Raw genomic sequence first — 27,762 nt, 5'->3', positions numbered from 1 at the left:
CAAGGGTGCCTGAACGATGCATATTTGTATACCTAATCCTTAACCGTATCCCACAATTTTAAAATAAAAAATATTTTTAAAAAAGAAACTTTGCTTTATAACCCTAGATGGAATAAACATTTTACATATAGATTGAAGTTTGTAGAAGGTCAGTAAATTCCATATATTTTCATGGTCAATGAGGAGAAATTCTGATTCTACGACTTAGCATTGGTAATCCAATAAAAAAAGTATAGAACATTCCCAATACTGAAGTTTTCTGAATATTTGGGTGCAAAGTAGTATTGTGGATTTGATTCTTTTACATAGATATAACCGAAAAGGTCCAAATGTATTGGATATTTTTTATTAGATGTGGAAAATGTAAGTGCTTTATTTGGTTATTACTGACATTTCCAAGTGATTTGCCTATTTAAATATTTGTATTCTTTTTTTTTCCTCCCAATATACTTTAACTCTGCTGGAAGAGGGATTTGGTTCAGGAATGACTGGAGGAAATGGATTAATAGATTTTTATCAGGTGAGAGATCATTTTTAGTTAGATCCTATATGAAGTTGCCTTACATGGTTTTTCTCCCTTGATAAAATGTATACTTCAGAGAGTAATATGACTAGGTTAAATAAACAATGAGCTTTTAAGAAATTATCTTTTCCTTTTTCTCCTTTCAAGAATTTATTTATCAAAATCTATTGATGAAAATCAACTGTCAATATCAGCATCGACCAATTATCTTGGATTAGTCTGCTGTTAACAAAGTGAATACGTCTGTCCCAGCAAACAGGAATAATAGAAACTTCAGTCTGGTACTGGTTGGTGAAAATTTCAGCAAAATCTTGTTAGTACAACATCAGCCTTAATAAATGGCATTACAAGTGGGGGGGTGGGCGGTGAAGAAGATGGAGGTATTCTCCCTCCCAAATGTAAATATCCCTCTGCTGCTTACCTGTCAATCTGGCATTTTTAAAGTTAATTCTTCCTAAAGTTTTTTGTTTTGAACTATTTGACGAGAAGATTACACTACTGCAGGCCAACTAAAGGGAGGTATTATGTGAACCCCTTCCATTGTTTTTAAAATCATTGTTTGTGTTGTAATCCTTTCAAAGAGGTAGCCAGTGGCTGCTTTCCTGTTTAAAGAGTAAGCTCTTTCCATTGGCAGATCACCTTCAGTTAATCCTCTGAAAGTGCATACTTAATTCTTAGCAACAACGCATTTTTAGCATCAAGGACATATTACCAAGAAAAACTGAATATGGTAAACAAATAGGCAAATAAGCCTTAGCTATCTAAGAAGGTAATTGTGTCTTGCTTTTGGAGCCTTATAAATATCCCTCTTGGTACAATTAGCCTCTGTAAACATTTAAACTACTTTGTAGTTGAAACACTAGATATTTCAGGAGGCAGATGAAGGAAGGTTTTTCAAGTTTGGTTCTAATATAGCAGTTTTACTTTTTATTGTTGGCCTGACTTTGGGTTTTATTGCATTAAAATGTATCTGTGATTGTTAATATAAACCTTCCACCAATTTGCTTAAATATTGGAAGCTAGCAGGATGTGGAACAAGCATGGCATTGTGGAGAATATCACCCCGACCTGAGTCAAGTGCAGAGTGCTGCAAAAGCATTGTGCTAATTTTAGCTTACAAAGAGGATGAAGATAAACTGCCTACCGCTAGTTTGCCATATGCTATCCTGGTGATAATATTCAAGTGCAAAATATTCCATAGAGAGTCTTATTGTTTCAGTAAGGGAAGCTTGGATAAGAGTTAAGCAAATTTCTGCTCAGTAAGTTTATAAGAAATAATGAAGTAAAACAATTCTCAAATGCAGGTAGATGAAATCTGCTAAATTTATTTTGGCTTTATTGACTTTCATGGGAGTTGACAGAATTAGTTTTGGTTTATATTTGATCCAATTTTATCTATTTTTCACATGTAAATCTTAAAAATCAATCTGAATAAATATTGATCTCTCTTAGAGAGGCAAAAATATAGTTTGGATTGCATAAAACTGCTTAAAAGACAGCATTTTTTGAAGTTCAATAAAGGAATAAAGCAATCTGTTCAACTGGTTTTAAAATAACACTTTAAAAAGCCTTTTTAAAAATGAAAAAGTCAAAATCCATTACATTTCCATATTTGGCAAATTCAGCGTCTACAGTTTCACCGAAGAGTGTTTGACCTATTTATTTGTCACTGAGACCACTTCACAGTGAAGGGATTGTTAGTTCCTGCAAAACTGAGAAAAATCCAATGTGCATAGCGCATTTGCAGATGGAAACAGACTGTATAGCCGGATTTGGAGGGTGGGTTGGCTGGAAGCTTTGTGTTAACAACTGGTGAAAAGCTTGACCTTTGCGTGACCTAGGTCAAACAACCGCCCAACTCAAGAGCTCTCCTCTGACATGGATACCTGTTTGGGCAAGGGGACCAAAAAAGAGAATGGAGATAAAATTATGTTATGGACTTGCAAGCATACTTTTTGAAAAGTTCTAGTTAACTTGACTACCTGGGGGCATGATGGTCATTTTAGAGTGTTATAAAGGACCACAGGTCTGTTTGTAAGTGTCAAAGGGAAAGGGTGATAGGGAGACCTTTCTTTTTTTCTTTCTTTCAATGATGCAGGCCATGCGTAGGTTTTCTTCCCCCGGTGTAATATGATCTGGGTAGTGATTCACAGAGTTGAATGAATGGGCTGAGCTCCACTGATGAAAACATTTGATAATGTGTAAAATGAAAGCCCTGGCAAGGAGAAGATGGTCAAGCTTCCATTGTTTGTCCCCACACTTTGTTTTTATAGGGGATTCTCACAGGAACAAATAAATTGGAGTAAATAAAAGCAAAATAGCACTGCGAGTCCATATCGGGGTTTCGCACATGCTCACAAGTCACCTCTGGCAGGAAACTAGCAAAGGTCTGTTCCCTACCATTTGCGTGGCATCTTTATCTCTCCACTTCATTGTTTGCCACTGAGTGCTTAAACCTCAACTTCCCAAGTAAAGGCTTCCTGTTGCTTGCTTTTAAATATAGTTTTGTTACAACAACAAGAAAAAAAAAATGGAGAAATGTACTAAGGAAGCCAACTGATCAGAAAAAAAGGCATAAAGCAGGTTCAGTCCCAATGCGGTTGCAAAACTTCAGGGCCCAAAGGCACACGGCTGGGGACTCGTGGTGCAGGAACAGTCCCCTTTAAGAGGGACACCTATAGGGGTTGTCTCTAGGCCTGCACACGAGGTCAGAAGAGAGGCAGAGTTCGGCTTGGTGGCTCAGCCTGTAATCCCGCGCCTTTGGGAGTCTGAGGTGAGTGGATTGCCTGAGCCCGCGGGTTCGAGACCCGCCTGGGCAACTTGGCGAGACCGCATCTCTACAATAAATCAAAAAATCAGCCGGACGTAGTAGCGCATGCCTGTAATTCTGGCTACTTGGAAGGCTGAGGCGGAAGGATCGCCGGAGCCCAGCAGGTCGAGGCTGTGGTGGCCGGGAGCGGCCACTGCACTCCAGTCTGGGCAACAGAGTGAGACTCCAACTCAAAAAAAAAAAAGTGAGGCAGAGCCATGAAAATGTTCAACATGCTTCTCACATCAGCCCTCTCTGGCTGTGTTTGGTTTCACTTAGTTTTCACTTTTCAGAGCTGTCTGTGGCTGGAATGTTCGGCCCTTTCAATTGCAGGTTGGAGGAGAACCCATTCGTTAGTAATCGTGTTCCTGCTTTGAGATCCTTTAATGTCAGTATATCTGAAAAATGGTATCCATTCCTATGGAAAATATGGTTCTGATTCCACCTTAATGGGTGGGGGCTACTCTGATACTTCCTGCAATTTCGGAGGAAAGTGCAGCAGTTTTCTCAGGCCTTGGATATAAACAATATTGTTTATGCTGTTTCCACTCTCCTGGTCCTCTGTTTGTGCAGGCCCTAAAACAAGTGGGTCTGTTTTGCATTTAAAAAATTAGTGTATGTTTTCAGAATCAATCTGTCAAGTTAGGCCAAGAAATGCCATAAGAATGCTTGGGTGGGGGTTACCAAATTCTGGCTTTCAAAACTGACTTGACAGCCACTTGAAACGTTGGCTGTATGCTCATGGGGTGTGTGGGGTTTCAAGCACGTCTTTAATTTCATGATGGAAGCAATTGACTTGGGTCCCTCTCCCCTGCTCATTGCATGAAAGAGGAAAAGCTGCACCCAGAAAATTATTAGCACCACCCAAGTGATTCTTTTTGAAGGGAACTTCCATTGTGCCAAAATGTGCATAGCATTGTGAAAGTACAGCTTATTGATATGTTTAAAAATGAATTTGTTATAAATCGCTAGTAGCGCAGTGAAATAAAATCTAAAGGAAAGTAGCTTATCAAAATGGGAAAAGTGTGAGCTGGGCACTTACGTTTATGTATGTGTAAGAGAGAGAGAGAGAGACAGAGAGACAGAGAGAAAGTGAGGGAAGAGGAAGGCCAAGGCGAGGATGGCTGGAAGGGAGACCTTTAGCACATACATACTAGGGAGCCCTCAAGAACACCCATGCAGTCCTACAAGTACAGATGAGACAACTAGCAACTAGCTAACCAGGCAGTCATCAACCTTTCTGTCTGTGAACTGTCGCTGCGCTGGTAGATACAACCTCATGTTCTTATAAAATCAGGAAATAGAATGTGACTGTAGGTTGTTTCAGCCCACAAGTAAGAATGCAGACCTCCTTGGCTGGTTTCTAAAATGGGACTCTGGGTGGATGCTGAAGTTTTTAGTCTCAGTCCACATGGTGGATAACTTTTTCACCTGACTGCCTTCACTACCCTGCTTTTGAGAAACTGCCTCCTGGGCAACTAGCCTCAGAGAGTTGTTGCTCTCAGCTGACTGGGTCCAGCAGGATTCGGCTGTCAGGAGAATGCAAAAGCTCATTCCTTTATGCAAGTCTAGGCTAGGGACTTGCATAATCATCTAACTGATGAGCCCCCATCAACCTGTTCCTGGAGACCCCTGGAGCAGAGGTCCCTGGGAGCACCTTGACTATGCAGATCTGGCTGTCCCATGGCGATGCCTTGGTGTTCCACACAGGTGTTAGGGAAATGTGTGGTTACAGTGACTGTGGGTCATTTGGGATCGTCACTGGAAACCTCTTTCTTTTGTTCTATTTAGGAGACTGGAAGTTTGTCTCATTCCTTTAGTGGGAATTGCATCTTCTTGGTTATGCTGTTGAACACATTTTGGGTCCTGTTCCTGCACCCTTACTTTTGGATAAGTTATAGTACCTATGCTCATGTAGGTATACCCCCACCTAAGGGGTCTTCCTTAAGAGGAAGTCTGAAGATGCTGCTATTCCACCAAGGTGGGCTTTAAACACTGAGGGGGGTATACTTTGGGAACATGTTGCTTGGCTACAAACAACACACAGCACAAACCCACACATAGGCAATATGCAAACTCTAAATTCTATAACCCTAGTTTGCCTAAGAGATTGCCTGTTATGCCTTAACACCCTGAGGCTACTGAAATTTGCAGGAATGCTGGTCTTTACTTTTCCATAGTCTAATCTTGAAGGCATAAACTGGAGCTGAATCTGGGTTCAATCTTCTTCCAATCTCCCTGGTACTCTCCCAGTGATATAGTTAGTATTTGGACAAGAAGGCATATTATGATTCTGTCTTTTGTGATCGATCCTCTCCCAGTAATAGTTGTACCTTATCTTATAGTTTTGTGTTGGAACCTGAGTCAATTTGAGGACTGGGGGATTTGAGACTTGGTAATATTCTTATTTCTGTAGTAGTTATTTCTTTCTAGATAAAATCCTCTTTTCTTTCCTTTTTCTTTTTTTTTTTTAGTTGGAGTCTCACTGTCACCCAGGCTGGAGGGCAGTGGCATGCTCCCGGCCACCGCAGCCTCGACTTGCTGGGTTCAGGCAGTCCCTCTGCCTCAGCCTTCCAAGTAGCTGGAACTACAGGCACGCGCCACCATGCCTGGCTAATTTTTTGATTGACTGTAGAGATGAGGCCTCACCAAGTTGCCCAGGCTAGTATCAAACCCAAGGGCTCAGGCAGTCCTCTCGCCTCGGCCTCCCAATGTGCTGGGATTATTGCGCCCAGCCCAATTCCTCCTTTCAACCGTATCTTTGATCTAGGTTTTCTTTCACCATCATATCAACAATAATAAAGTAAGCCAAGAAGTTATCATTACTCTTCGCATATCCTTTGTGGGATGATTAGAGTGATTAGAGTAGCCACTTGTTATGATGTCAATTTCCATTCATTACAAATGAACAGGAACAAAATATTCCAGACCGTTGAATCCACATTTTGCTGCACAGTGTGACTCTCCTAACAGTAAACCACACAGTCCACTATCATGTGCTCTCTAATATACTTTCTAATAAATAGAGCCAGCTAAAAAATACTGATGTTATTCATTAAATGTAAGATGATTATTGTAACTGCTTCTACTCTGAGTGGCCCATACATCACTTAATCAGACTCATCTAAGCAGAGAGAGAGGATGAAAATATGAGTGATAGCAGGGCTCGGTGGCTCAGCCTGTAATCCCGTGCCTTTGGGAGGCTGAGGTGACTGGATTGCCTGAGCCTGTGGGTTCGAGACCCGCCTGGGCAGGCGAGACCTCATCTCTACAATAAAATTTAAAAAAAATTAGCCGGGCGTGGTAGCACACGCCTGTAATTCCGGCTACACGGAAGGCTGAGGCGGAAGGATCGCTGGAGCCCAGCAAGTCGAGGCTGCGGTGGCCGGGAGCGGCCACTGCACTCCAGTCTGGGTGACAGAGTGAGACTCCAACTCAAAAAAAAAAAAAAAAAAAGAAAAGAAAATATGAGTGATGTGAGTGGATCAGCTCTCTTTATTTCATTTGGTGGAAATATGAGTAGAATTTAGTTTAAGAACGATTCTTTAGCCATCTCATGGTTTCCTGAAAAAATAATATCTTCAGCAGATATAGGTGGTGGTGTAATGGGCTGTATAGAAATATACATTTAGCCAGATTAAGGAAGACCCCACTTTATTAGTTCACTTGTGACCAAAATATTTTTAAAATTAAAAAAAAAAGTCAGTGGCACGATGTAAGAGCTGCTCTCAGCCTTTCCTCTCCTTTCAATCAGTTGAATCAGCCAATTGATCAATTGTTCCACAAGTAATAGAGATAGCTATAGAAGTGTAGTATAGAAGTATAGAAATAGGGATTTGGCAGAACTCTAGAATGCATGACCAAATTCTTTCTTAACTTTTCCTTATAATGAGTTCTACATATTTCATATATGTAGAAAAAATGAAACAAACTCAGAGTAAGACATTTAACTTAGAGAAACGAAAGCTGTGAAGGTAAAGATACCTTTCTACTATCTCTACTTACCCCAGACTATTGCATTAACTCTAAATCAACTCATGATTTCAGTCTACCAGTCATTCAACAAATGCTGACTGCCTACTAGTACCAAGGCCCCGAGGATATACAGTGGTGAACAAGAACCATCTGCTTTGCTCAAGGAGCTTATCATCTAGTAGGAATAGCTGCATATAAACGGTCATGGAAAGATGGTGCAATACCAGTTATAATCATATGCACATGGAAAATGCACCTACTGATATATTGGAGAGTCCTGGAAGTTCTTCCATAGGAAGGGATAATTTTACAATATTGCACATTTTCCAAAGAGTTTTCACATATATAATCTCACTTGTTCCTCACAAACACCCCTGTGAATTAGCTAATTCCTTATCACTACCACCTCTTTGTGACTGAAGGAAGGGAGGCTCACAAAATTGAGTCACTTCACGAAGGTTATACAGACAGTAGTGGTTGACCTGGGGCTGAAGTCCCAGGCTCTGATCCTAAGGTTAGACATGAATGTATATCTTTGGAAAAGTGGGGGAACTTGGAAAGATGAGAAATAGCGGCCTGATGTTATGAAATCACTGTTTGGCCATCTGGGAATTTGCCCCCAATTGCTGCCAAGTTTCAGAAGACCTGGAACGGTTCAAACAGTCTAAGCACAGCTTTAAAACGCCTCCTTCCCCTTTAAAAAATAAAAATAATAATAATAAGGAAAAGAAGCAAGCCTAGAAGAAAGGCAATTAGCATGATTACTCAGGCCAGCTTTCATAATTTTGGTTTGCAGCCAAAATAGTCATACTTCGTACCTTGAAAGCATGTGGGCTTCTCTGGTGGAGATCATCTTCTCACACCATACTTCTTAAAAGTTACGTATTTTTAAAAAAATCTGATTGTACTTACATCTTTTGACTAGAGAGAAGACTGACATCTATCTAGCCTTGGGCCTGTGGTGACCCACCACTCAACTTTCCAGTCTTTTTGCTCAGATTACATCGTGCCAGTACTTGTTCTTTCCTTTCCGTTGTCTCTTTTACACGAGAGGGCACTTGCTACCCCAAATATTACAGAGATGTCTGACTTATGGAGAGTTACTTCAGAGTTGTTTCTGGAAGGAATAATTCTTTTGGTATAAATGAGATGCAGAGAGGATGCCTGTGTTTCCCACACCCTGTTTTGGTGTCTAGTATGGAAATTATATTCTCATAGACCTCCTGCATTTGAATGGATGGGTTTGGGCTGTTTTCTTGTTTTGCATATCGGATGAGAAAGAGGCACGGACTTCTGAGGCTTAAGAGATGTGCTAGGTCCTCAGCAGCACAGAGCCACTGGGCAGCACATGGAGATTGGGACAGCACAGAAATAGCCCTGTTGTTAGGAGGAATGCAAATTTGGAACACCTAACCTGGACCAAGAATTTGGCCTCTGAGCCGGCAGCTGGGTGGTCCAGGATCTAGCGTCCAAAGGGTGTAGCAAGTTCAGGCCTGGCATTTCAGCATACCCAGTCTGCGAGGTGGGGCCAGCAACATGGAATTCTAGGCCACAGGCCAACTCAGAAGTCAGGCAGGCCTGGGATTGGCATTCTGAGGTTTGTTTGGGAGGGAGAAGATCCCCTCCAGCTGGCAGTTCCAGGGAGCAGTATTCAGTTCTGGGAAAGAGGGGACTGGTGGTGGGGGAGGGGAAGAGAAATTCCCACCCAGCTGATGGTTGGGTCATGACTAGGCTCAGAAGGAGACTAAGAGCTGAGAAGGAGATAGCTCATTGGTTTCTGTTCCTTCTTTCACGCCCAAGATGGGTTTCAGATTAGCACACTTGTAACATCATTGCTGAAAACCCTCTGCCCTTGGGCACAAGGGACACTGCGTGAGCATCCTCTGCTCAGGGGTGCTGTTTCATGAGGCAGCCTTGTTTGTGTTTCTGTATCCCTCCTGGAGGGAAGGCTTTCCTTTCTTTGATACATAAATGGTGAGAGAAAATAAACTCTCCTGTGAGTCTTCAGCCGGTCTCTTTTTCACTCCTCTCTGTCTGAGCAGCCTGGCAGTGCCCGGTCAGTGTGAATTGCCCAATTTCATAGCGTGCACAGTGGTCTCAGGAGAGGCCAATTGCCGCCCAACTTTTCTATTAGCAGAATTGCAGATTCCTGACATGGAGAGACACTTGAAAACCATTTGTGTGATGCTAGAAAATGTTTGCTCTGTCCTTCTTTGTGTCCTAGGAATGGACACTTTTGTCACTTCATAAGTGACAACTTCTAGGCTCAGAAAGTAGGAAGGGGCCTCTGTAGGGCCATGCTCTAGCTTAGAGTAGATTCCCCTGTCTGGTTACTCAGCTTCCTCACCTTACAAGCAGTTTTTCTATATGATTTTCTCCTTTATGTTTTAGAGGCACCTTCAGGAAAATTCTCTCTCTCTCTCTCTCTCTCTCTCTCTCTCTCTCTCTGGGGGGGTGGGGGTGGGGGGTGTGACTGTTTTTAACTTTACAAAGAATTGGAGCTGACATCCTCCCATTCTTGCGGACTTTCTTCGGATCCATAAACACTTGGCATTTGTTGTTTTCTTCCATGTACATTTCAGAGGTGGTTTTTGCACTGAACCTTTTCCCATTTTCTTTGACGAAGGAGCACTCATCTGCCGCCTTGAGGCTACATGCTTGGGCGACTCTTCCTTCCCAACTTTAGTTTTAAGAAAGATTTGATTCAGGGAAGGTTTATGAAGCCCACATTATGGGTTAGGCTTATGCTGTTGTGGAGGGCAAAGGGCAATAAAAAAGAACTGTTACCACCCTTCCTCCAGGATCTTTGTGCTTTGTTATCATCTAATCTCATAGGGTTAAATGGAGAGGGTTGTTCTAGAGTGGTTAGGAGTTTAGCCTCCCATCAGATCTGGGTTGAATCCACAAGGATCCCTTATCTATATAGCAACCTATTTCCTTATCTGTGCATTAGGGATGTTGTAAGGATTAAGTGAGATAATTCAGAAAAGCACCTAGCAATGTGTATGGTCTCTGTGCAGTCAATAATCATTAGTTAGTAAATATGAGTTATTTACTTCTATTAGTCATTAAAAACCTGAAAAATTCATAACAAGTGAAAGACTTTTTGAAAATAGAGAAATTGACTTTTTTTTCTTCTTTCTTGTTTTTTTTTTTTAACCATGATAACAAATTTAACTTTAACTTCTGAGTTCTTTGTGAGGTTCAATTGATCGAAGATCAATGAGAGACATGGTTTCAGGTATCTTGTAAGTGCGCATAAATGTTAGTGTTTAGTAGTAGTTCTATTACTCTTACTATCTAGACTAGAGATGGAATGTTAGCCCCGATTTACTATAGTATGTCTCATTTTTCCTGGATCTTGTAGGTACGTTCTTTTTTTTTTTTTTTTTGAGTTGGAGTCTCACTCTGTTGCCCAGACTGGAGTGCAGTGGCCGCTCCCGACCACCGCACCCTTGACTTGCTGGGTTCCGGCGATCCTTCCACCTCAGCCTTTCAAGTGGCTGGAACTACAGGCGCATGCTACCACGCCTGGCTAATTTTTTGATTTATTGATGAGGTCTCGAACCCATGGGCTCAGGCAATCCACTCACCTCAGCCTCCCAAGGTGCGGGATTACAGGCTGAGCCACCGAGTCTGGCTGTAGGTACGTTCTTAAATGATAGAACTTTTCCCCCCATGTTAATAAAACAAAAACTTTGCTGTTAACTGCCACAAAAATATTATTTAGAGATCATAGGGCTGGTTATCATGAATTAACCTATTTTACATAGAAAATGAGAACATGTGCTAGTAAAACTCGCTTTCCAGTGTCTCTCCATCTACTAATAGGCTGTTGGCTCTATGTGATTGAACTATTTAGGCAGTCACCCACTGTCACATTTTCTTTTTTTTTGAGTTAGAGTCTCACTCCATCATCCAAGCTGGAGTGCAGTGGTACACTCACGGCCACCCCAGTGCTGACCTGCTGGGCTCCAGTGACCCTTCCGCCTCAGCCTTCCAAGTAGCTGAAACTAAAGGCACGTGCTACCATGCCCGGCTAATTTTTTAATTATTGTAGAGATGAGGTCTCGCCAAGTTGCCTGGGCTGGTCTCACACCCGCAGACTCAGGCAATCTTCTTACCTTGGCCTCCCAAAGTGCTGGGATTACAGGCTGAGCCATTGAACTCGGCCATTGTCACTCTTTCAAAGTTCAAAGTTAGTCGAGGGCTTTTTTTGGGGGGAAAAAAAGAATTGAAAGGAATAGAAAAGAAAAAAAGTGATATTCAGTGATAGGAGAGAGGATGTAGATATTTAGGAAACTCTGACTTCTAGAAATGGGAATGGGATGGAGAGAAGACAGGAGTGGCCAGGATTGTTTTAAAGCTTTGGGTGGGGGATACAGATTAATGTTCTTCTGTTCAAAGAAAGTACTCAGTAGCAAAGTAAACCCAAGAACTCACATTCATCAGGGTGTGGTGGCTCATGCCTGTAATCCCAGCAGTTTGGGAGGCTGAGGCAGGAGGATTGCTTGAGCTCAGGAGTTTCAGACCAGCCTAGGCAATATAATAAGACCTCTCCTCTCTCTCTCTCTCAAAAAAAAAAAAAAAAAAAATATATATATATATATATAAAACCTGGGCATGGTGGCACATGCCTGTAGTCCCAGCCACTCAGCTACTTAGGAGGTTGAGGCAGAAGGATAACCCAAGCCCAGGAGGTCAAGCCTGTGGTGAGCTGTGATTGTGCCACTGCATTCCAGCTTGGGCTACAGAATTAGATTCCGACTCAAAATAAATGAGGAGGGATGGGGATGGGGAGAAAAACTTACATTTGCTGAGCTACTACTGTTACTAGGTGATGTATTAATCCTTTTTTAAATAGCTGATTTTATTTAGTCTGCCCCAAAACTCTAAGGCGTAAATACTATTACTAGGTTCATTGTTTCCAGAGGGGTGAAACAGAGATTTGGAGAGGTTAAAAACTTGCTGTTAAATGGTGAAGCTGGGATTTACATGAAACCAGAAATTGAACCTGAGAGACAAAGCAATTATTTTATAATATATCTCCAATGTAGGAAGCAAGAGGTAAGGCCTTGAGCTCCTGGCCTCAAGCAATCCTTCTGCCTCAGCCTCCCAAAAGGAGGGATTACAGGTGTGAACCACTGCTCCTGACCCCCAGAAGTGAGGTATAGTACAGGTTGAGGGGAGAGATGTTTGTCATACTAATAGGAGGAGATGGGATTCATCCTGGCTTGTTCTGATATGCCTGTTAGTTTTAGAGATATCTGTGAAGTCACCTACTCAAAATGAGGTCCAGAGTAGCCTGGTCCTGTGCTTGTCCAACAGGCACAACTACAGTCTCTGTTGCATGAAGTGATAGGAACTGTCCCCATGTTCCACTTAAGTGAGAGATTCACATGCACCTAGCACACTTTCTAGCTTTTTATTTTTATTTTTATTTTTTGCCCAGAGGAGAAGATTCTCCAGAACCCTGTTAAGATGCATAGTGTGGACCAGGCATGGTGACTCAAGCCTGTAATCCCAGCACTTTGGGAGGCCGAGATGAGAGGATTGCCTGAGCCTAGGGATTTGAGACCAGCCTGGGCAACTTGTTGAGCCCTCGTCTCTACAATATGTCAAAAAAGTAGCTAGGCGTGGTAGCGCGCACCTGTTGTTCTGGTTACTTGGAAGGCTGAGGTGGAAGAATCGCCAGAGTCCAGTGGGTCAATGCTGGGGTGGTCGTGAGCTTGCCACTGCATTCCAGCCTGGGTGACAAAGTGAGACTCTGGCTCAAAAAAAAAAAAAAAAAAAGATGCATAATGTGGTCCTTTGGACCAACAGGGCAGCATCCAAAAGCCCTCCTGAAACTTGTTAGAAATGCAAATTCTCAAGCTCCTGCCCTACTGAATCCAAATCTGAATTTTGAAGATCCCAGGTGCTTCCTATGCAGGGAAGAGTTTGAGCAGCACTGCTCTAGAAAGTTAGTTTTCTCTTTACTGTGTCCATCATAGTAAAGTCATCACATTGCAAAATGTGATTATTTTGAGACAAGTATTTGTCACAGAATATGAGTCTGAGTATGAGTGGCACTACAAATCCACAAAGAACTGGAGTCCCAGATAATCAAAGAGGAGAAGGTTAGGTGCAATAAAAGACATATGCTAGTAATACTCAACTTTGCTTTCAGAAACCATTTGATTTTAAGATGCTTTAGCCTCAGAGAGTAACAAATCTTTATTTTTTTCTTCCCAACTTCTTTCCTGCCCAATTTTCTTCTAACTATACTGGCTAGTTCACGTTTCACAACTCTGTTCCATTTCACTTTGTAGGCAAAGAAATCTGCCTGGACAGGATAGCATCTCTTTTTCCACCTTGACTTGGCATTTCCACTTGCTCTGACTTCTACCTTTCCCTAGAATCATTCTCTTTCCTGAGTCCTACTCTCTCTCTCTCATCTCTTGTTCTCCATCGTTAGCTGTCATGTCACCCTACCTGCCACACCTTTATTTTTCCTCACACCTTCTTATGAGCTAAGAGCAGAAAAAACGGGTGTCAGTGAGGGATGAAGAGCAGAGTTCTCAAGAGAAGTTTCCCAAGAAGCCATGGAGAGTGGGAGTGGAGACTAGATGCAGCATGTTTAGCTGACTCATGTGCTCATGGCTGCAAAGGCTCTGGTCCATCTAGCTACACAAACGGACAAAGTGAGGATGCCCATGTGAATATAGGCATGTTATCTAGGTGTATCTGGTGGCGATCAAGGATGATGTGGTTCAAGGCCAGGCATGGTGGCTCACACCTGTAATCCCAACACTTTGGGAGGCCAAGGCAGAAGGATTTCCTGAGCCCAGAAGATCAAGGCTGCAGTGAACCATGAGCCATGATCATGCAACTGCACTCCAACCTGAGTGACAGACTGAGATCCTGACTCAAAAAAAAAAAGATGTGGTCCAGATGAACTGAATTGTACCTTTTTAAATATTATAACTTTTAAAGAACATTTTTTGATGAACATGTTTCCTGATATGCTCTATCATATCTGATTATAACATTAAAAAAATTTAAAGTCAGTAGACACATGGGTTCATACACTGTACTATATATCTTCTTGTCTATATAGCCTGTTAAGTATTTATAGTGCTTTCTTCCCTATTCTAAAGGACCCCAGTGTGTAATGCTTTTTAGGTTCTTACTTTTTGCCTTTTCATCATCTTATATTTTTACAAAGCTCTCGTCTACAAATGATGAGGCCAGAAACCAGATGAGCAAACTTTAGATGAGAACCGCATCTAAAATAAACATATCTGTTCTCTGGTTGAGGGTCTTATAGTCATTTCTCTGTAGAAAGTAATATGAACTTCGGCATATCTAATCTATGGTTCGAATCCATTGGTTCTCAAGCTTGGCTGTACATTATAATCAACTTGGAGGTTTAAAAATCATTAATTCTGGGATCTTATCCAACCTCCCAAAATACTGATTTAATTTGTCTTGAGTGCAGTATAGGCATCAGGATTTGTAAAAGCTACCACATGGTTTTATATGTAGCCAACGTTGAGAACCACTGCTTCTAATCTGGATGTCAGAAAGCTTTTTTAAAACAAATCCTGCTTTTCAAATTTATTTTATATAATTAAGTTTGTTAAAGATGTGACTTCTCAAATAAGTAAATCCTGTTTTGTCTGTGTAAGAGTGTATGTATATACACCTATGCATAAGAAGTACACACACAGAGTACTATAGAAATTTGAAAATAATATAGCAAGCTGTGGCGATATTGCAAAAATGGATGTTGTCTATGTGTGTGTGTGTGCGTGTTTGTGTGGTGTGTGTGTGTGTGTGTGTGTGTGTGTCTGCCTGCCTGTAATATCCTATATGTGGCATTTTTTTCCCAATAAACATCAATTTTCACGGTTATATAGAACTTTATGACCATTCATTACTATGGCATTTATATATATTTGGGGGAAGATATTTTATGTAATGAATATGCATTACTAAAATAACCTTAAAAAGTAGGTTAAAGTACTGGTTTCTAAAATGTTTTCTGAGGTGCTGATTAAAAATGAAAGTTTTTTACTCTTGTACACTTTTACCTTTATACTTGCAAGTGCATTTTTTTTTTATTTTCTCAGAAAAAGGTTGGGAGAATTTCCATTTTGTTTTATTGTTAGTGTAAATATATAGATGCCAGTAATATCTTGCAGTATACTCACATCCTGAAATTTCTAAGACTCCATTAAGAAGTTATGCTGCTTTTCCAGGGATTTTCCATAGTGTTTAGTTGTAAAAAAAAAAAAAAATGCTGAATGGATGAAAAATGAGTAAAATCTGTGTTTTTTTCTTTCCTATTCATCATTGCTGTTTGTCCTCTGTGTGTAGACTACTAATTTGCTGTTGTTCCCCTGAGGGGAATGCAAGTCAAATTCCTAGGCATATTGAATTACTAGGAAAAGGTATTCCTATCTCAAAAGAACAAAGTACAATGATTCAGAGGGCAAAAAAACTTGAAAAATTTATTTGAATTCTTGGTGTATGTTGTATCTGTCCACTGTACTCTACTTATGTGAACACTTACATAAAATCTTAAGTTAGCTATAAATATAAATACTGACCAACTCCAACTGACAGTTCTTACATTTTGTGGATTTAGAAAGTCCAGGATCTTTTTTTAATCCCATCAAATGCACATGAACATTTTGACAAACTTTTGTGTTCTGTAAAAATCCAGTAAATGTTTTTATTCCAGATCTGTTATTTGATTGATTTCTTTCCATATTTTTCACCCAGTTATATTTCGTGTATTATTTGTATTGAAAGTGAAGAATCATGAAGTGATGGAAGCTTAATTGAATGCATTATTTATGGTAAATAAGTTATTTCAAATTTATTTCAACAGGGTGGCAATCCCTGACTTATACATTCCCAAGTTATGAATGACCTGTATGTACTTGCAAACGTTCAACCTAGATCTTCTACTCATAGTCTCACTGTGATACAGCCATTCATTTTCCCTCACAACTATTTCTGTGAAAAAATTTGGAATTTTCAGAACCACATGGCTTCCCAAATCTAGGCAGGCATAAAGGGGGTGAAGTGGTTAATGGGAGAGATGACAGGATGTAATGATCAGTTTGGAAACTGACACTGGGCTCTTTTGAAAGAATGGCTTCTGTTGATTAAAAAAAAATACAACAGAAGATGTCTGTTTTAAAAACCTTTACTTTGCTTTACCTGAAATTCTGCCATTAAAGATTCAGATTCATTTGCATTAACAAATCTGGTTTTAAAAACGCCAATACTTCTGGGAAGAGGAGGAGTGCACAGTCATTCTTTTCTAGACTGAATTTGTTCTTTCAGATTGTTTTTGACCTAATGTCTGGCTTAGATCAACGCCACTGAAAGGATGAGCATTTTGAGTGTTGGGAGATGATGAGGGTAAATTCAGAGCAGAAGACTAGATCCAGGTGAGGTCACTCCAGTGGGAGGCCGAGAGTCTCTCCAAGGAGTGAACACTCCAGTAGATGGATGCTAGGCATTAGAAGAGAGACACAGAAAGGGAGGTATTACGGGCAATTGCACATATTTTAATGTTTTTCTAGGCTGCTCTGTACACAGGAATATGAGAAGAAACTTAGCTTTTGCCTTATTCTTGAGCTATCTTTCTTCCTGCATCCAGGGCTGATATACCCGTTGGAGCTTTTATCTACATAATGAACTCCTTTGGCTTTCCTGAACTGTCATTGGGACCTAGCACCATTCACAACTTGCTTCTATGTCAAAATACATTCTAATTGTCCAGGAGACAGACTTGCCAATTGATGTCAGAATGTACTCTGTGCCTAAATTGGTGTCTATCCGAATGGATTCATTGCTTTTTCCAGTGTCCCTCATTCTCCAATCTTAGTTTGGAACCAGGTGATTTGTTAGGTTGAACTAGAAAGGGACTGGGGAGTGAGGCTTTATTTGATAAAACTTCAGCAGTATTAGGGCATGCAGTGGAGAGGACACTTTGTGACTCCACAGAAATACTCTGGTAAGTCACGATTCTCAGAAGCCCAGGGATAAACACCCACAAGGCCCTGCTGGTCTTGTTCCTCTCACCTCTCCAGCCTCATCTTGTTCTGCCTTCCCAGATCCCAGGTCCTCCAGCCTCACAAGGCCTGGGTGCTTGCTGTTCCCATTGCCTGGAACACACGCCTCTGCCCTCTGCCTTAGGCTGCCCACTCCACTTCACCCTTCAGATTTCTGCTCAAGATCATTCCAGTCGAAGTCAATTCCCTTTGTTTCACACACTCATAGATTTATATTTCTCTCTGATGAAGAGCTTTGGTTTGCTGCAATTGTACATTTATTACTATGATTATTTTGTTTAACATCTGTGCTTTCCAACTGGAAAACTCGATAGAAACAGAAACTCTTTCTGATTTTGTTCGCCATTTGTGTACCTAAATATTGGCATAGCATTTGGGACATAGGGGGAAATTCAACATGTTGCTTGATAAATGAATGAATGAATAACAAGAGTATTTATGCAAAAGATGGTTACATATATGGGACTTATTTTTAAATGCGACATTTTACCCTTTAGCAAAGGGAGGAACCTTGCATTCACAGGAAGAGGTACTTTCCCCAGGATCTGGTTCTCCATTTCTTCCCTTAGGTTTCTGTGATGTCAGGAGTCTATTAAAGGGCAGAAGAAAACTGTGAGCTCATCCCACAGTGGTTAGCTATTAGCAATTTCTTGTCACCATTTAACAAACCTGAATTCGCCGGGCTCAGTGGTTCAGCCTGTAATCCCAGCACTTTGGTAGGCTGAGGTGAGTGGATTGCCTGAGCCCACGGATTCAAGACCCACCTGGGCAACTTGGCAGACCCTCATCTCTACAATAAATCAAAAAATTAGCCGGGCATGGTTCCAGCGCCTGTAGTTCCAGCTACTTGGAAGGCTGAGGTGGAAGGATAGCCGGAGCCAGGCAGGTTGAGGCTGCGGTGGCCGGGAGCATGTCACTGCACTCCGGTCTGAGCGATAGAGTGAGACTCCAACTCAAAACAAACAAAAAACGAAAACAAACCAAAAAAAAACCTGAATTCAACTAGAAAGGTAAAGCTTTGTGGAAAATCTTTGTGGAACCAACCTGAGGAAGCATATCAAGCCATTTCTTTGTATAAGTGCCAACAATATGTTTATTTAAAGTGTGCTTATTTTTAATCCTCCTCCCCACCATTGTTACCTCTTTCTTTTCCATCAGTGCCATCACTACGTCTATACTGTGGGGTATTTGTTATGCCTCCTCTAGAACTTAGCATTGCCATAGCAGTGCCGCTTCTAACTCCTTGTTTTGGTTTCCAAAAGAATCACCTCAAAATTTCCAGGAAAGCCGTGGGTGGTAAAACAAAATATATGAGAATGTGCTTTCCTTTGTTGTTTTTCTTTGATCAACTGGGAATCACTTTGAACAAGAAGAACAAGGAAACCTTAAACACCTAAGGATGAGAAGAGATACAAAAGAGGCCAAGGAGTTAACAGAATCCTAATTAACATTAAACTTACAAGTTAATCATCGGATTTAGACCATTACATGTTTGTATATTGGCTGCAGTTTTGGAGACATATGAGGTGTACTGTGTTTCTCTTGGAAATGTGTAATAAGACTTAAGGGCTTGCATTGTGTTTTCATATAGCTTACGGAGTTCTTTCTGATGTCTCCTAGATTCCTATGACATATCATCTTGTCCCACAGTTCCAGATAAAGGTCTTCAGATAACCTGTTGCTGAAAAACTGCTGAGGCAGGTGTACAGGAATGCTGTAAAGAAAGAGTTTTATATTTAGCACCAGATGTTTAAAGTGTGGGCTTGGAGTTTGAGCTCAGGTTCAAATTGTCTGCTTAGAGACAATTGAGTTTCTTAGCGATGGTAAACTGAGAGATGTGCACTGTGGAGGGGGGGAGGGCGGATATAATTGGGGGCAAAAAGCAGAAAGAAACTTTTTAAAAAAAAAGTTAAACTCAGGGAAGATAGATGCACAAACAGCAATAAATTTTAATTAAGTAAATTATTTTAAATTGTAATTGCAGAAATAAGTGGTATATGTCTGAAGGGCTATGGGAAACATTTTAAAGAATTTGGGTACCTTAACTCTTAGTCAGTCTTTTGCCTTTTGTCCAAGGTAAGCTTAAAGGTTTCAAACGCCCAAGTGGTAAATGGATTTGTTTTATTTTTTCTTATAATTGTTTATTGAATTTCATCAGTGAATTTTTTTTTAGTTTAATTTAGATAAGTCTCAAAAAAGAAATGTAACAGGTGAAAATGGAAACTGGTTTTCTCCATGCAGTGAAGAAAATGCATGCATTTATTTAATAAGCAATGAACAAGTTTGTACCCTGTACACTTGGGTTACACTGGGGTTCAAGAACAGAGAGGTATATAACTTGGTCCTTGCTTTGTCATACCCTGTTATCAAGCTGAGGGGACATATATGGAAATCAGCAGTTTCAGTAGAATGCAATGTGTATTAGGATGGAGGAATGTCAGGAGAAGAAAAATCACTCAGAGTTGGAGAATGGAAGTCACTAAATCAGCTACAGTCCAGCAAATGCCTCTTGGTTGAGCTGAGCCTTAAAGATCACCAAGATGTTTTCCACATTGTTAGAGGAAGAAGGAAGGAAGGAAGGAAGGAAGGAAGGAAGAAGGGAAGGAAGGGCTGCAGTAGGGGAAAAACTTACATAAAGAAATGTGAAGAGGTAGGAGAGAGTAGTACATGGTGCCATGAGAACTTCAAATAGGCTCAGGACTGGAGGTGCGTCGGTGAGTGCTGGTGCATATGGGGACTTGGCAAATGCTGGGCTCGAAAAGCACCCAGGAGAGAGATCACGAAAGGCCTTCCATGCCAGGCTAAGAAGTATGACCTTTATCCTGAAGGCAAAGGGTAGCCACTGAAGGATTTTAAGTGCCAGGATGATGTGATCAGATATGTGCTTTAGAAAAATCATTCTGGCAGCTATTATGCATTCTAAATGAAGATAAAACATCTCCTTAAGACCTCTGAAGTATGCTAGCTGGTTCCTGAGAAAGGGATGCCTATAATTCTCACCATTTATCCTCTTAACATAGCACAGAAACATTATCCCACCTGAATTCTAGCTAACTGGATACAACCATGATCTAGAGAAGCGGATTTTGGGTAGTTATATTTTTTTCCTAAGAAACCTGGACATCAGAGATACCCAGATAGGCCACTACAAAGGAAACTTAATCTTTCCATATAGATAGAATGTTTGCACCTGCAGCCACTAGAATGTTCTACACAGTTTTTAAGGGATGAGATGCCACACTTTCATGCAGACATATAATGAGAGAAAACACACAAGAGGAAAAAAAGAAACCCTTTGTGTTGTGCTTTCCTTCTGTTGACAATCAGAATATGCAACAATATTCTATTTGCATGAATATTTAGCCACATTACAGCACATTTGTACATTCATAAGTATGCTTTTGAGTTGACCATTTAGACAACTTTCAAGGCACAAGAGAATTTACTCAGAATCAAAAGATACAATCATAAATGGCCTTGGTTTTGAGCCCAGGTACACTTTGGGATTAATACTCTATTCCTCAACACTAGAAGAGGAGAAAACTCAAGGTTTAAAAGAGGACATGGCCTCAAACTATGGAGTCGCCATACAAAATTGCAAATGAAAATGATCTTGAAGCTAGTGTGGCTTCCAACTTGGCTTCTAGCAAAACAAGAGGGTCCACAACCTTACACGTTCATTTGCCCTGGCGGTTGAAAGTTCATATCCCTAATTAGGAGTTTTGCCTCTGTGACATAAAGGACCCTCTGACAGACAACCCATTTCATTTTTTACCTGATGGCCCACTGACACGGGAAGTTCCGATCAGTTGTGATGTAAATCTCAGGCGCTGTTTTGGGTTTTGTTTTTGCCTCCCTCTGAGGAGGTTTTTGGGAATGGCAGCCCTGGGAGGAGAGAGGGAGTTCGTAGGGAGAGAAAAATGGGAGCAGGGCTTTGACCTGCCGGAGAGGAGCCCCTGCTGACACGGTCAGTCTGACCCATTGAATGGCCTGAATACGATAAATGCCGCTTTATCCTGCCTTGAAAGGCACGAGATAGCACAGTCTAAATGCCTGGGCATGCTTAAATAGGCGACTCGGGATGTTTGAGTTGAGCGTGTTTGAAATCTGAGCTCTCTGACAGCCTGGGAGCTGCCACAGGTCACCTGCCTCGCTCCGTAGGGACAGGCCCAGGTCTCACAAGAAATTGTCCGTAGACGAATTGTAGTACAAATTCCTTTCTTTGTTGGTTGGCCTCTTTCACTAGACCATGGCCTATAAAATTTTGTAAAAACAATTCTTAAATATTATTTGAAAGGGCAAATGGCCCACGCTGAAAGGTTTGACAGTTTGACATATAGTGCATGGTTTTGATAGCTCGGAAACTGAAAAGTGTGGCCAAGATTCTCCCCCTGCTTGTTAGAAGCCTGGTGTTTTTTAAATAGTGTCTTGTTGCTGTGCAGAGTTCCTCTGCTCCTCGAAATCTGACAGGCAATGAGTCTGCTTCAGTGATCTTAAATCCTTTTAGACTCATTTGTGAGAGAGCAGAAAAATACCGTAGCTAGCACCTTTGAATCCAGCGCCAGAGAGACACTGCACCAGGTATTGCCAATTAAGGAACCATTCGGATAATCATATCAAAGCAGATCACTTTGGAATCTTCTGATAACGCCAGAGCCTGTGCCTAGAGAGAGAGAGGAACCCAGAGTTTCACTTCAGTGAGGGGGAAGAAAGGGATTTAAGCCGCCTGGTCTCATCAGAGCTGGGGAAGTTGCAGGGAGTGGATTTCGGCATTAGAATGTTGCATATGTGCAGCCAGTGTGCGCGCAGCACCCGGCGGCTGCCTCTGCATAGCCAAAGGCCATTTTCAGGAGCCTCTGGCCCCTCAGTCACTGGCCTGCTAGTTAATTGCCACACGGACTTCATGACACATGGGCAGATAATATGACATTTTCGGTTTCTGTCACTAGCAAACGCCACAACGTTGCTTGCACTAGTTGCTAAGAAGCTGTCAGAAACCATTAGCAGTTGGCTAAAGTCGCCCTATGGCATTTCCTCATAGCATCAGCAAAACGAGCATAAATCACCCACTGGAGCCTACTGCTATCCTAATGAGGCTGTAAGCTTGTTTATGGACTAGCATCATTTTTATGATTATTTCCACCTTTTCAGTTTGCCTTCATTTGGCGGCAGGAGAAGTCAGCTCCAGGAATGAAGTCACTGCTGACATTTTACAAATGTGGTTCAGAGCTGCTGCCTGCTGCCGTGTGGTAGGCCGGCGGTTCTCCAAGTTTGTTTAGTGATCTCAAAAATAAAAAAAGGAAATAAATCCTCCGGAGACCGCACGGAGGTGACTGTATCAAATTGCAGAGTGAATGGAAATGCTAAAGGTACAATTGACCATTTAGACTTTCCTCTGAGGTTGAGACATTTCCAGATCAATTTTCAATTTGAGAAAGTGGAAGAGGTTAAACAATTTATTAAAATCTATGAAAGTGTTTGCTTTTAGAATAGTCTGTTTTATTATGCTCCTCTCCTTCCCCATCTTCTCCATTTCCCTAACTTGTGTCGGAAAGGAGCAGGGTTTATTGTTTTAGGCTTTTCTGAACATGCACCAGTATTTACACTGGATTGAAAGCATTTGCTTCCAATGAAAATCTTGTCTTAGATTACAACCCAGCAGTGTAATTTCCCTCCCAGATGGGAGTAAAGTAGCTGTATTTGCCTAAAAACAGTAGGAAGAACAAACTGTGCATTAAGCCAAGGCTGTTTTTGGCTTGAGCTAATGATGTAATAGAAACCTTTTATTCGGGAGAGGTCACTGCCAGGGACTGAAGGGGGTGATCTGGCTCCTGCTTGAAAGGTTTCTCCATTGTATCTACATAAGTCTTCACTTAAAAAATTCTGTTCCTAATGCTTCTGCTTTCATACAGCAGAAATAAACAGGAAAGGTTCTGGTGAGTGTTACACATGGAATGCAGAAAGCCTTCCTCTCCTAATGGAGTATATAATTCAGGTGCCCTCAAGGCACGCTTTCAGGAATTCTTTTGCCTGAGGTAATGGGAAGCTAAGGTTGCTTTAAGGCCTTGATTATCTATTGATGCACAAAGCTGGAAAAAAGTCATCTCTGCTGGATTATAGTAGATATTTCCATAAATTATCAATGAATTCTCTTCTAGGCAGGCACTAGGCATTGCTTGCTAAATTAATCTGAAGGAGTTTGAGATGGATAAAAAGGCTATTTTTTTAAGGTGGAAAATAATCATGGAGAGGTAGTGGAAAACAGCATTGTTAGGTTATAAACTTTTCATTTTTAATCAATGATCAAGTCATATGTTTCCTTCCTTTGGTTACCTTTTGCATATTGAAAGTGGATTAGCCCATTGAAATTTTAAATGCTGTTGAGTTGTTTTCTTTTCTCATGTTTCTTTAATGAATTGTTATTTTATATGGTAAATTGCTTCTCTGAATAAAAAGCCTCTTTAAATACTGGACTTACAAAGAATTTATTAGGTAAATCCAAGGGGACTTCTCATAAAACACTTGGTTATGCAAATACAGAGTTTGGTGGAGTGGAAGGGGCACTGATTCAAGGATGTGGGGGTCTATGCAGCACAGACCCCAATAACTCTATGCCTGGCCACACGACCTTGGGCCCAAGAACACAACACTTTCTTCATTAATCCAATGATGGCTTTGGAGTTGTGGGTCTTCATAATTTTTTCCAGTGAGAACACAAGCTATGATTCTGTGGAACATTAACAACATAGATGGATTTTAAATACAATAAAAATATAGACTTTAAATAAATAATAGGTTAAACTAAGAAAAGGTTTGCAAGCTTCCATTTGTAGCATATGCCTTAATAATAGTAGACATGTTGGAATTCGTCAGTTCCTTATCCAACTAAGTTTTTAAACTTTAGCTCGGTATAAGTCAAGACAATTAGAAAAAAAAATTGAGGGACAACTTAATTTTTTTCAGGGGAGGGAGTTATTAAAAACAATTTATTAGTTGCAATATAACTACTACAGATTAGACGGAAGTAACTGAAATCAAAATAGAGGGATTTTTTTGGGATGTAGGACCCAATAAGAGAAATGAGAAATACAGGAATTCATGAAGCCATGTTAATGAATCTGAGGCTGTGTACAGGAAACTTGTCCCACCAAAGTATCAGGTTCTTTGGGCCATGTATATTACTCTCCAGTGACTTATTTACCCAGTGAATGTGCTTTTGGGTGTATTTGTTACTTCATTTCTAAGCCTGCCTGCTATAGCTCTTCCTTTTGGGCCTAGACCAACCTGTTAGTGTCTAAAAGTCAATAGTTTCCATAGAGAATTGGGGTACCAGGGGGAGCTTTGGCTCACTGGGGGAGGATGGTTGACAGAGCTAAGCTACTTTTTAGTGTCATGGGTTTTAGTTCATTATTGTTTTCCCTTTTGACTTTGGTGCCAAGACAAGAAAAAATGCCTACTTTCCATTTGCACCTTGTGACTTATTTTGGACAGTGTGATGACATAGGTTGACTTTTTTTCTTATTAAATATGGCATTATAAAAGAAACATTTAAATTTCTTACTTCATTGTGTCACAGAGCCAAAATATTTTCTAGAAGAAACAATTTAATGTTATAACAAAAATCAGTACAGAAATAGAATCAAGTATAGAGGAATATGTTAACAGGTGACTTTTCAGTGAGAAAAATTTAAATCTAGAATAAATTTTAGAAACTGCCTGGACTATTAGTGTAATAAAATGCCAGTTTAATGTTAACTTAGCATTACTTCATTTGATTTAAATAGTAATTGTTTTCTAATTAAGAAACTATGTCAGAGGTTTTTCCCTTACCAAATGTGATGCTTTCTCTATTATAAGAAAAATTATATTCTATTTGAAGCATTCCTATGTCAAACTGCTGATATGATAGGTTACCTACATTGCCCTGTCCTAGTTTAACTAGTCTTAAGATAGATCACTTGTGGAAATACTTGATATCTTAAATGCATCTTCTCACAAGTTGACGTCAATGACTAAATGTGGGATTTGAATACCCAGGCAGTGACAGCACCACTGCTAATGCCTGCCACCATATTTAACTCCCCAGTAGGAGTTACACTTAACCTGTCTCAGCTATATATATTGGAATAATTACTGTGGCAACAAGGCCACAAAGGGATTGGGTATTTCCCTCCATTCCCTTTGACCTTTAGCAGGGTTCTTTGAAAGAAGTTCTTTAGACTTGACTACTTTTGAGCCTAGGCCTTGTTCTTTCTCTTTGTCTTGGAAAAAAGAAAGAAAGAAAGAAAGAAGAAACAGTACCAAAGAAACTATTAATCATTTAAATTGCTCTTTTGGTTTTGTTTATATCCAAAGGCATTCTATTTGAATAAAGCATGTCAAGGTAGCATCAGTCAAAATTTGATTCACTATGTTTGCAGGTGATGGCTTGGACAACAGTGTAGCTTCCCCCAGCACAGGTGACGATGATGACCCTGATAAGGACAAAAAGCGTCACAAAAAGCGTGGCATCTTTCCCAAAGTAGCCACAAATATCATGAGGGCGTGGCTGTTCCAGCATCTAACAGTAAGTGGATTCTAAATGACATATGTAACTAAGTATGGACAATGAACCATTTTTAATAGAAAAAAATGAGAAAAAGTGATCCTTCTGGACTTGGAATATTTCATAAATCACTGTGTTTCCACAGTTTTTTTTTTTTTTTTTTTTTACAAAAGTGTTAGCACTTATTTCTTAGATACATACCCCAAATGAGAAGTTTGATCTGAAATTCACTATTGCAATTTTGTTAACTTTCGTAAGTTTATAGGGTTCAGGAGTTCATGTGCACTTGTGATTTTAAGTATGTATGTTAATAATGTTGCTTTTCTAAGTGTGTCCCTTATGTGCCCAGAAACAGCTCCCAACTAAAAAGGAAGTCAGACCAACTCCAGAAAGAGACTTAATATCTTCCAGTGCTTTAGTGGACCTTTATAGCAAATGGGCCACAAAAATGTAAATCATGTTGCAATGGCAAGATGATCACATAATTTTCTTTTAAGTGGTTTTGAATGCACTGGCTTCCATTGCAAAACATTCATGTGAGTCAGAGCTCCACAGTGAAAGTTGTCCCTGTATTTAGAACTGTAAAGGAAAACAGCAATATAGAGTCAGCTCTTCCTGTGTAGTCCCTTGTGACTTTTCAAGCAGAGTAACAGTTTATATTGTCTGTGCAAGTATTGCTGTTTTCACTGCAGGAATTCTCCTGGAGATTTGAGAAACTGGAGATTTGAGGTTTTATGCCACCGGGGGATTTGTTTGGTTTGGTTATTGTTCTGAATGAATTTCATGTTAAAAATATTTACAATAATAATATTTTGGTGGATATTTTGATAAGTGCATACTGATTTAATGACATCTAAGGAAAAAGACAAAATGCAAATTTATGGATAAAATAATATTTTAAAAACCAACAAAATTGTTGACCAGGGGACTTTTAATATTAGAGACAAAGGATGGATTTAGATGGATTGTAGAATAACTACATAGATGAATGGATGTTAAAAACTCCGGAGGTTTTTTTTTTTTTAATGTCGGGAAAATCTCTCATGTTACTATTTTTAGCCTAGCTTGCGTTTCTTAAAGACATTTTTTTTCCTTAAGTATCAGTTAATTCTGCATTGTCATAGACACCCCCAGACCCTGGCCCACTTTCAAGTCATGTTCCTTGAGTTGTCCTGGTACAAGGAGACAAGCTCAAGGGGTGTCTGAAGGCCATGTTGGTTCTGCACCTCTGGATAGAGGCTGTGCCTCCAATAATGCTCACAGGTAGAAATGAATCCAAATTTTCAAGCTTCAGTGAATAAAATAAAAACTGAGAGCAACAGGAATAACTAAAAATAGTAGTTTCCTCACTTTTTCCTCTCCCCATCATAATTCTAAACAGTAACTAGACTACACTGACAGTTCTTGAGTAAAATTTAGGGCTTGGTTCATAATGGAAGTTAGTTGCAGATTTAGATTGTTTTAGCTGTTATTATTTTAACAGCATATTAGGTTTACCTAAAATCTGATTTGGCTGTCATTACTTATCTGACCCTTGTTGCACATATGTAGATATTTTGAGATCTGCCTGCCTTGTGAAAGTGTCCCACTGAGGAACTAAGGAGAAAGAGGACTAGGGTCCTGCAGGAATCTCGTGAAAAACAAATAAAATGATACCTTTAGATAAGAAGAGACAGTTGGTCAAAGGTACTGATGCAATGATGCTGGTATTTTTTATCACCAAAGCTAACCAGCTAACCTGTTCTGGGGCAAGAGTTGGAGTGATGGGTTAAAATCAGCGTGGCCCTGAAGTCTCAACCAAACTGTCTGTATTTCCTATACTAACAGAAGAAATGAG

General features: G+C 40.3%; 1 protein-coding gene across 3 annotated transcripts in view; it reads left to right on the top strand.

The window, feature by feature from the left end:
• Nucleotides 1-27,762, top strand: part of MEIS1 (Meis homeobox 1) — a 137,619-nt gene that overhangs the window by 51,168 nt on the left and 58,689 nt on the right. For all 3 annotated transcript variants that reach the window (XM_021716660.1, XM_008066223.2, XM_008066222.2), the window contains one exon: nt 25,801-25,946. In XM_021716660.1, the coding sequence (XP_021572335.1) occupies nt 25,801-25,946 (146 nt within the window). The remainder of the gene's footprint in view (nt 1-25,800; nt 25,947-27,762) is intronic.

Source organism: Carlito syrichta, unplaced genomic scaffold (assembly GCF_000164805.1).
Source record: "Carlito syrichta isolate Samal-C Ts95f unplaced genomic scaffold, Tarsius_syrichta-2.0.1 Scaffold308858, whole genome shotgun sequence".
NCBI classification, from domain to species: domain Eukaryota; kingdom Metazoa; phylum Chordata; class Mammalia; order Primates; family Tarsiidae; genus Carlito; species Carlito syrichta.
Note: the sequence above shows the minus strand (reverse complement) of the source record. Positions and strands in the feature narration are given on the sequence as shown.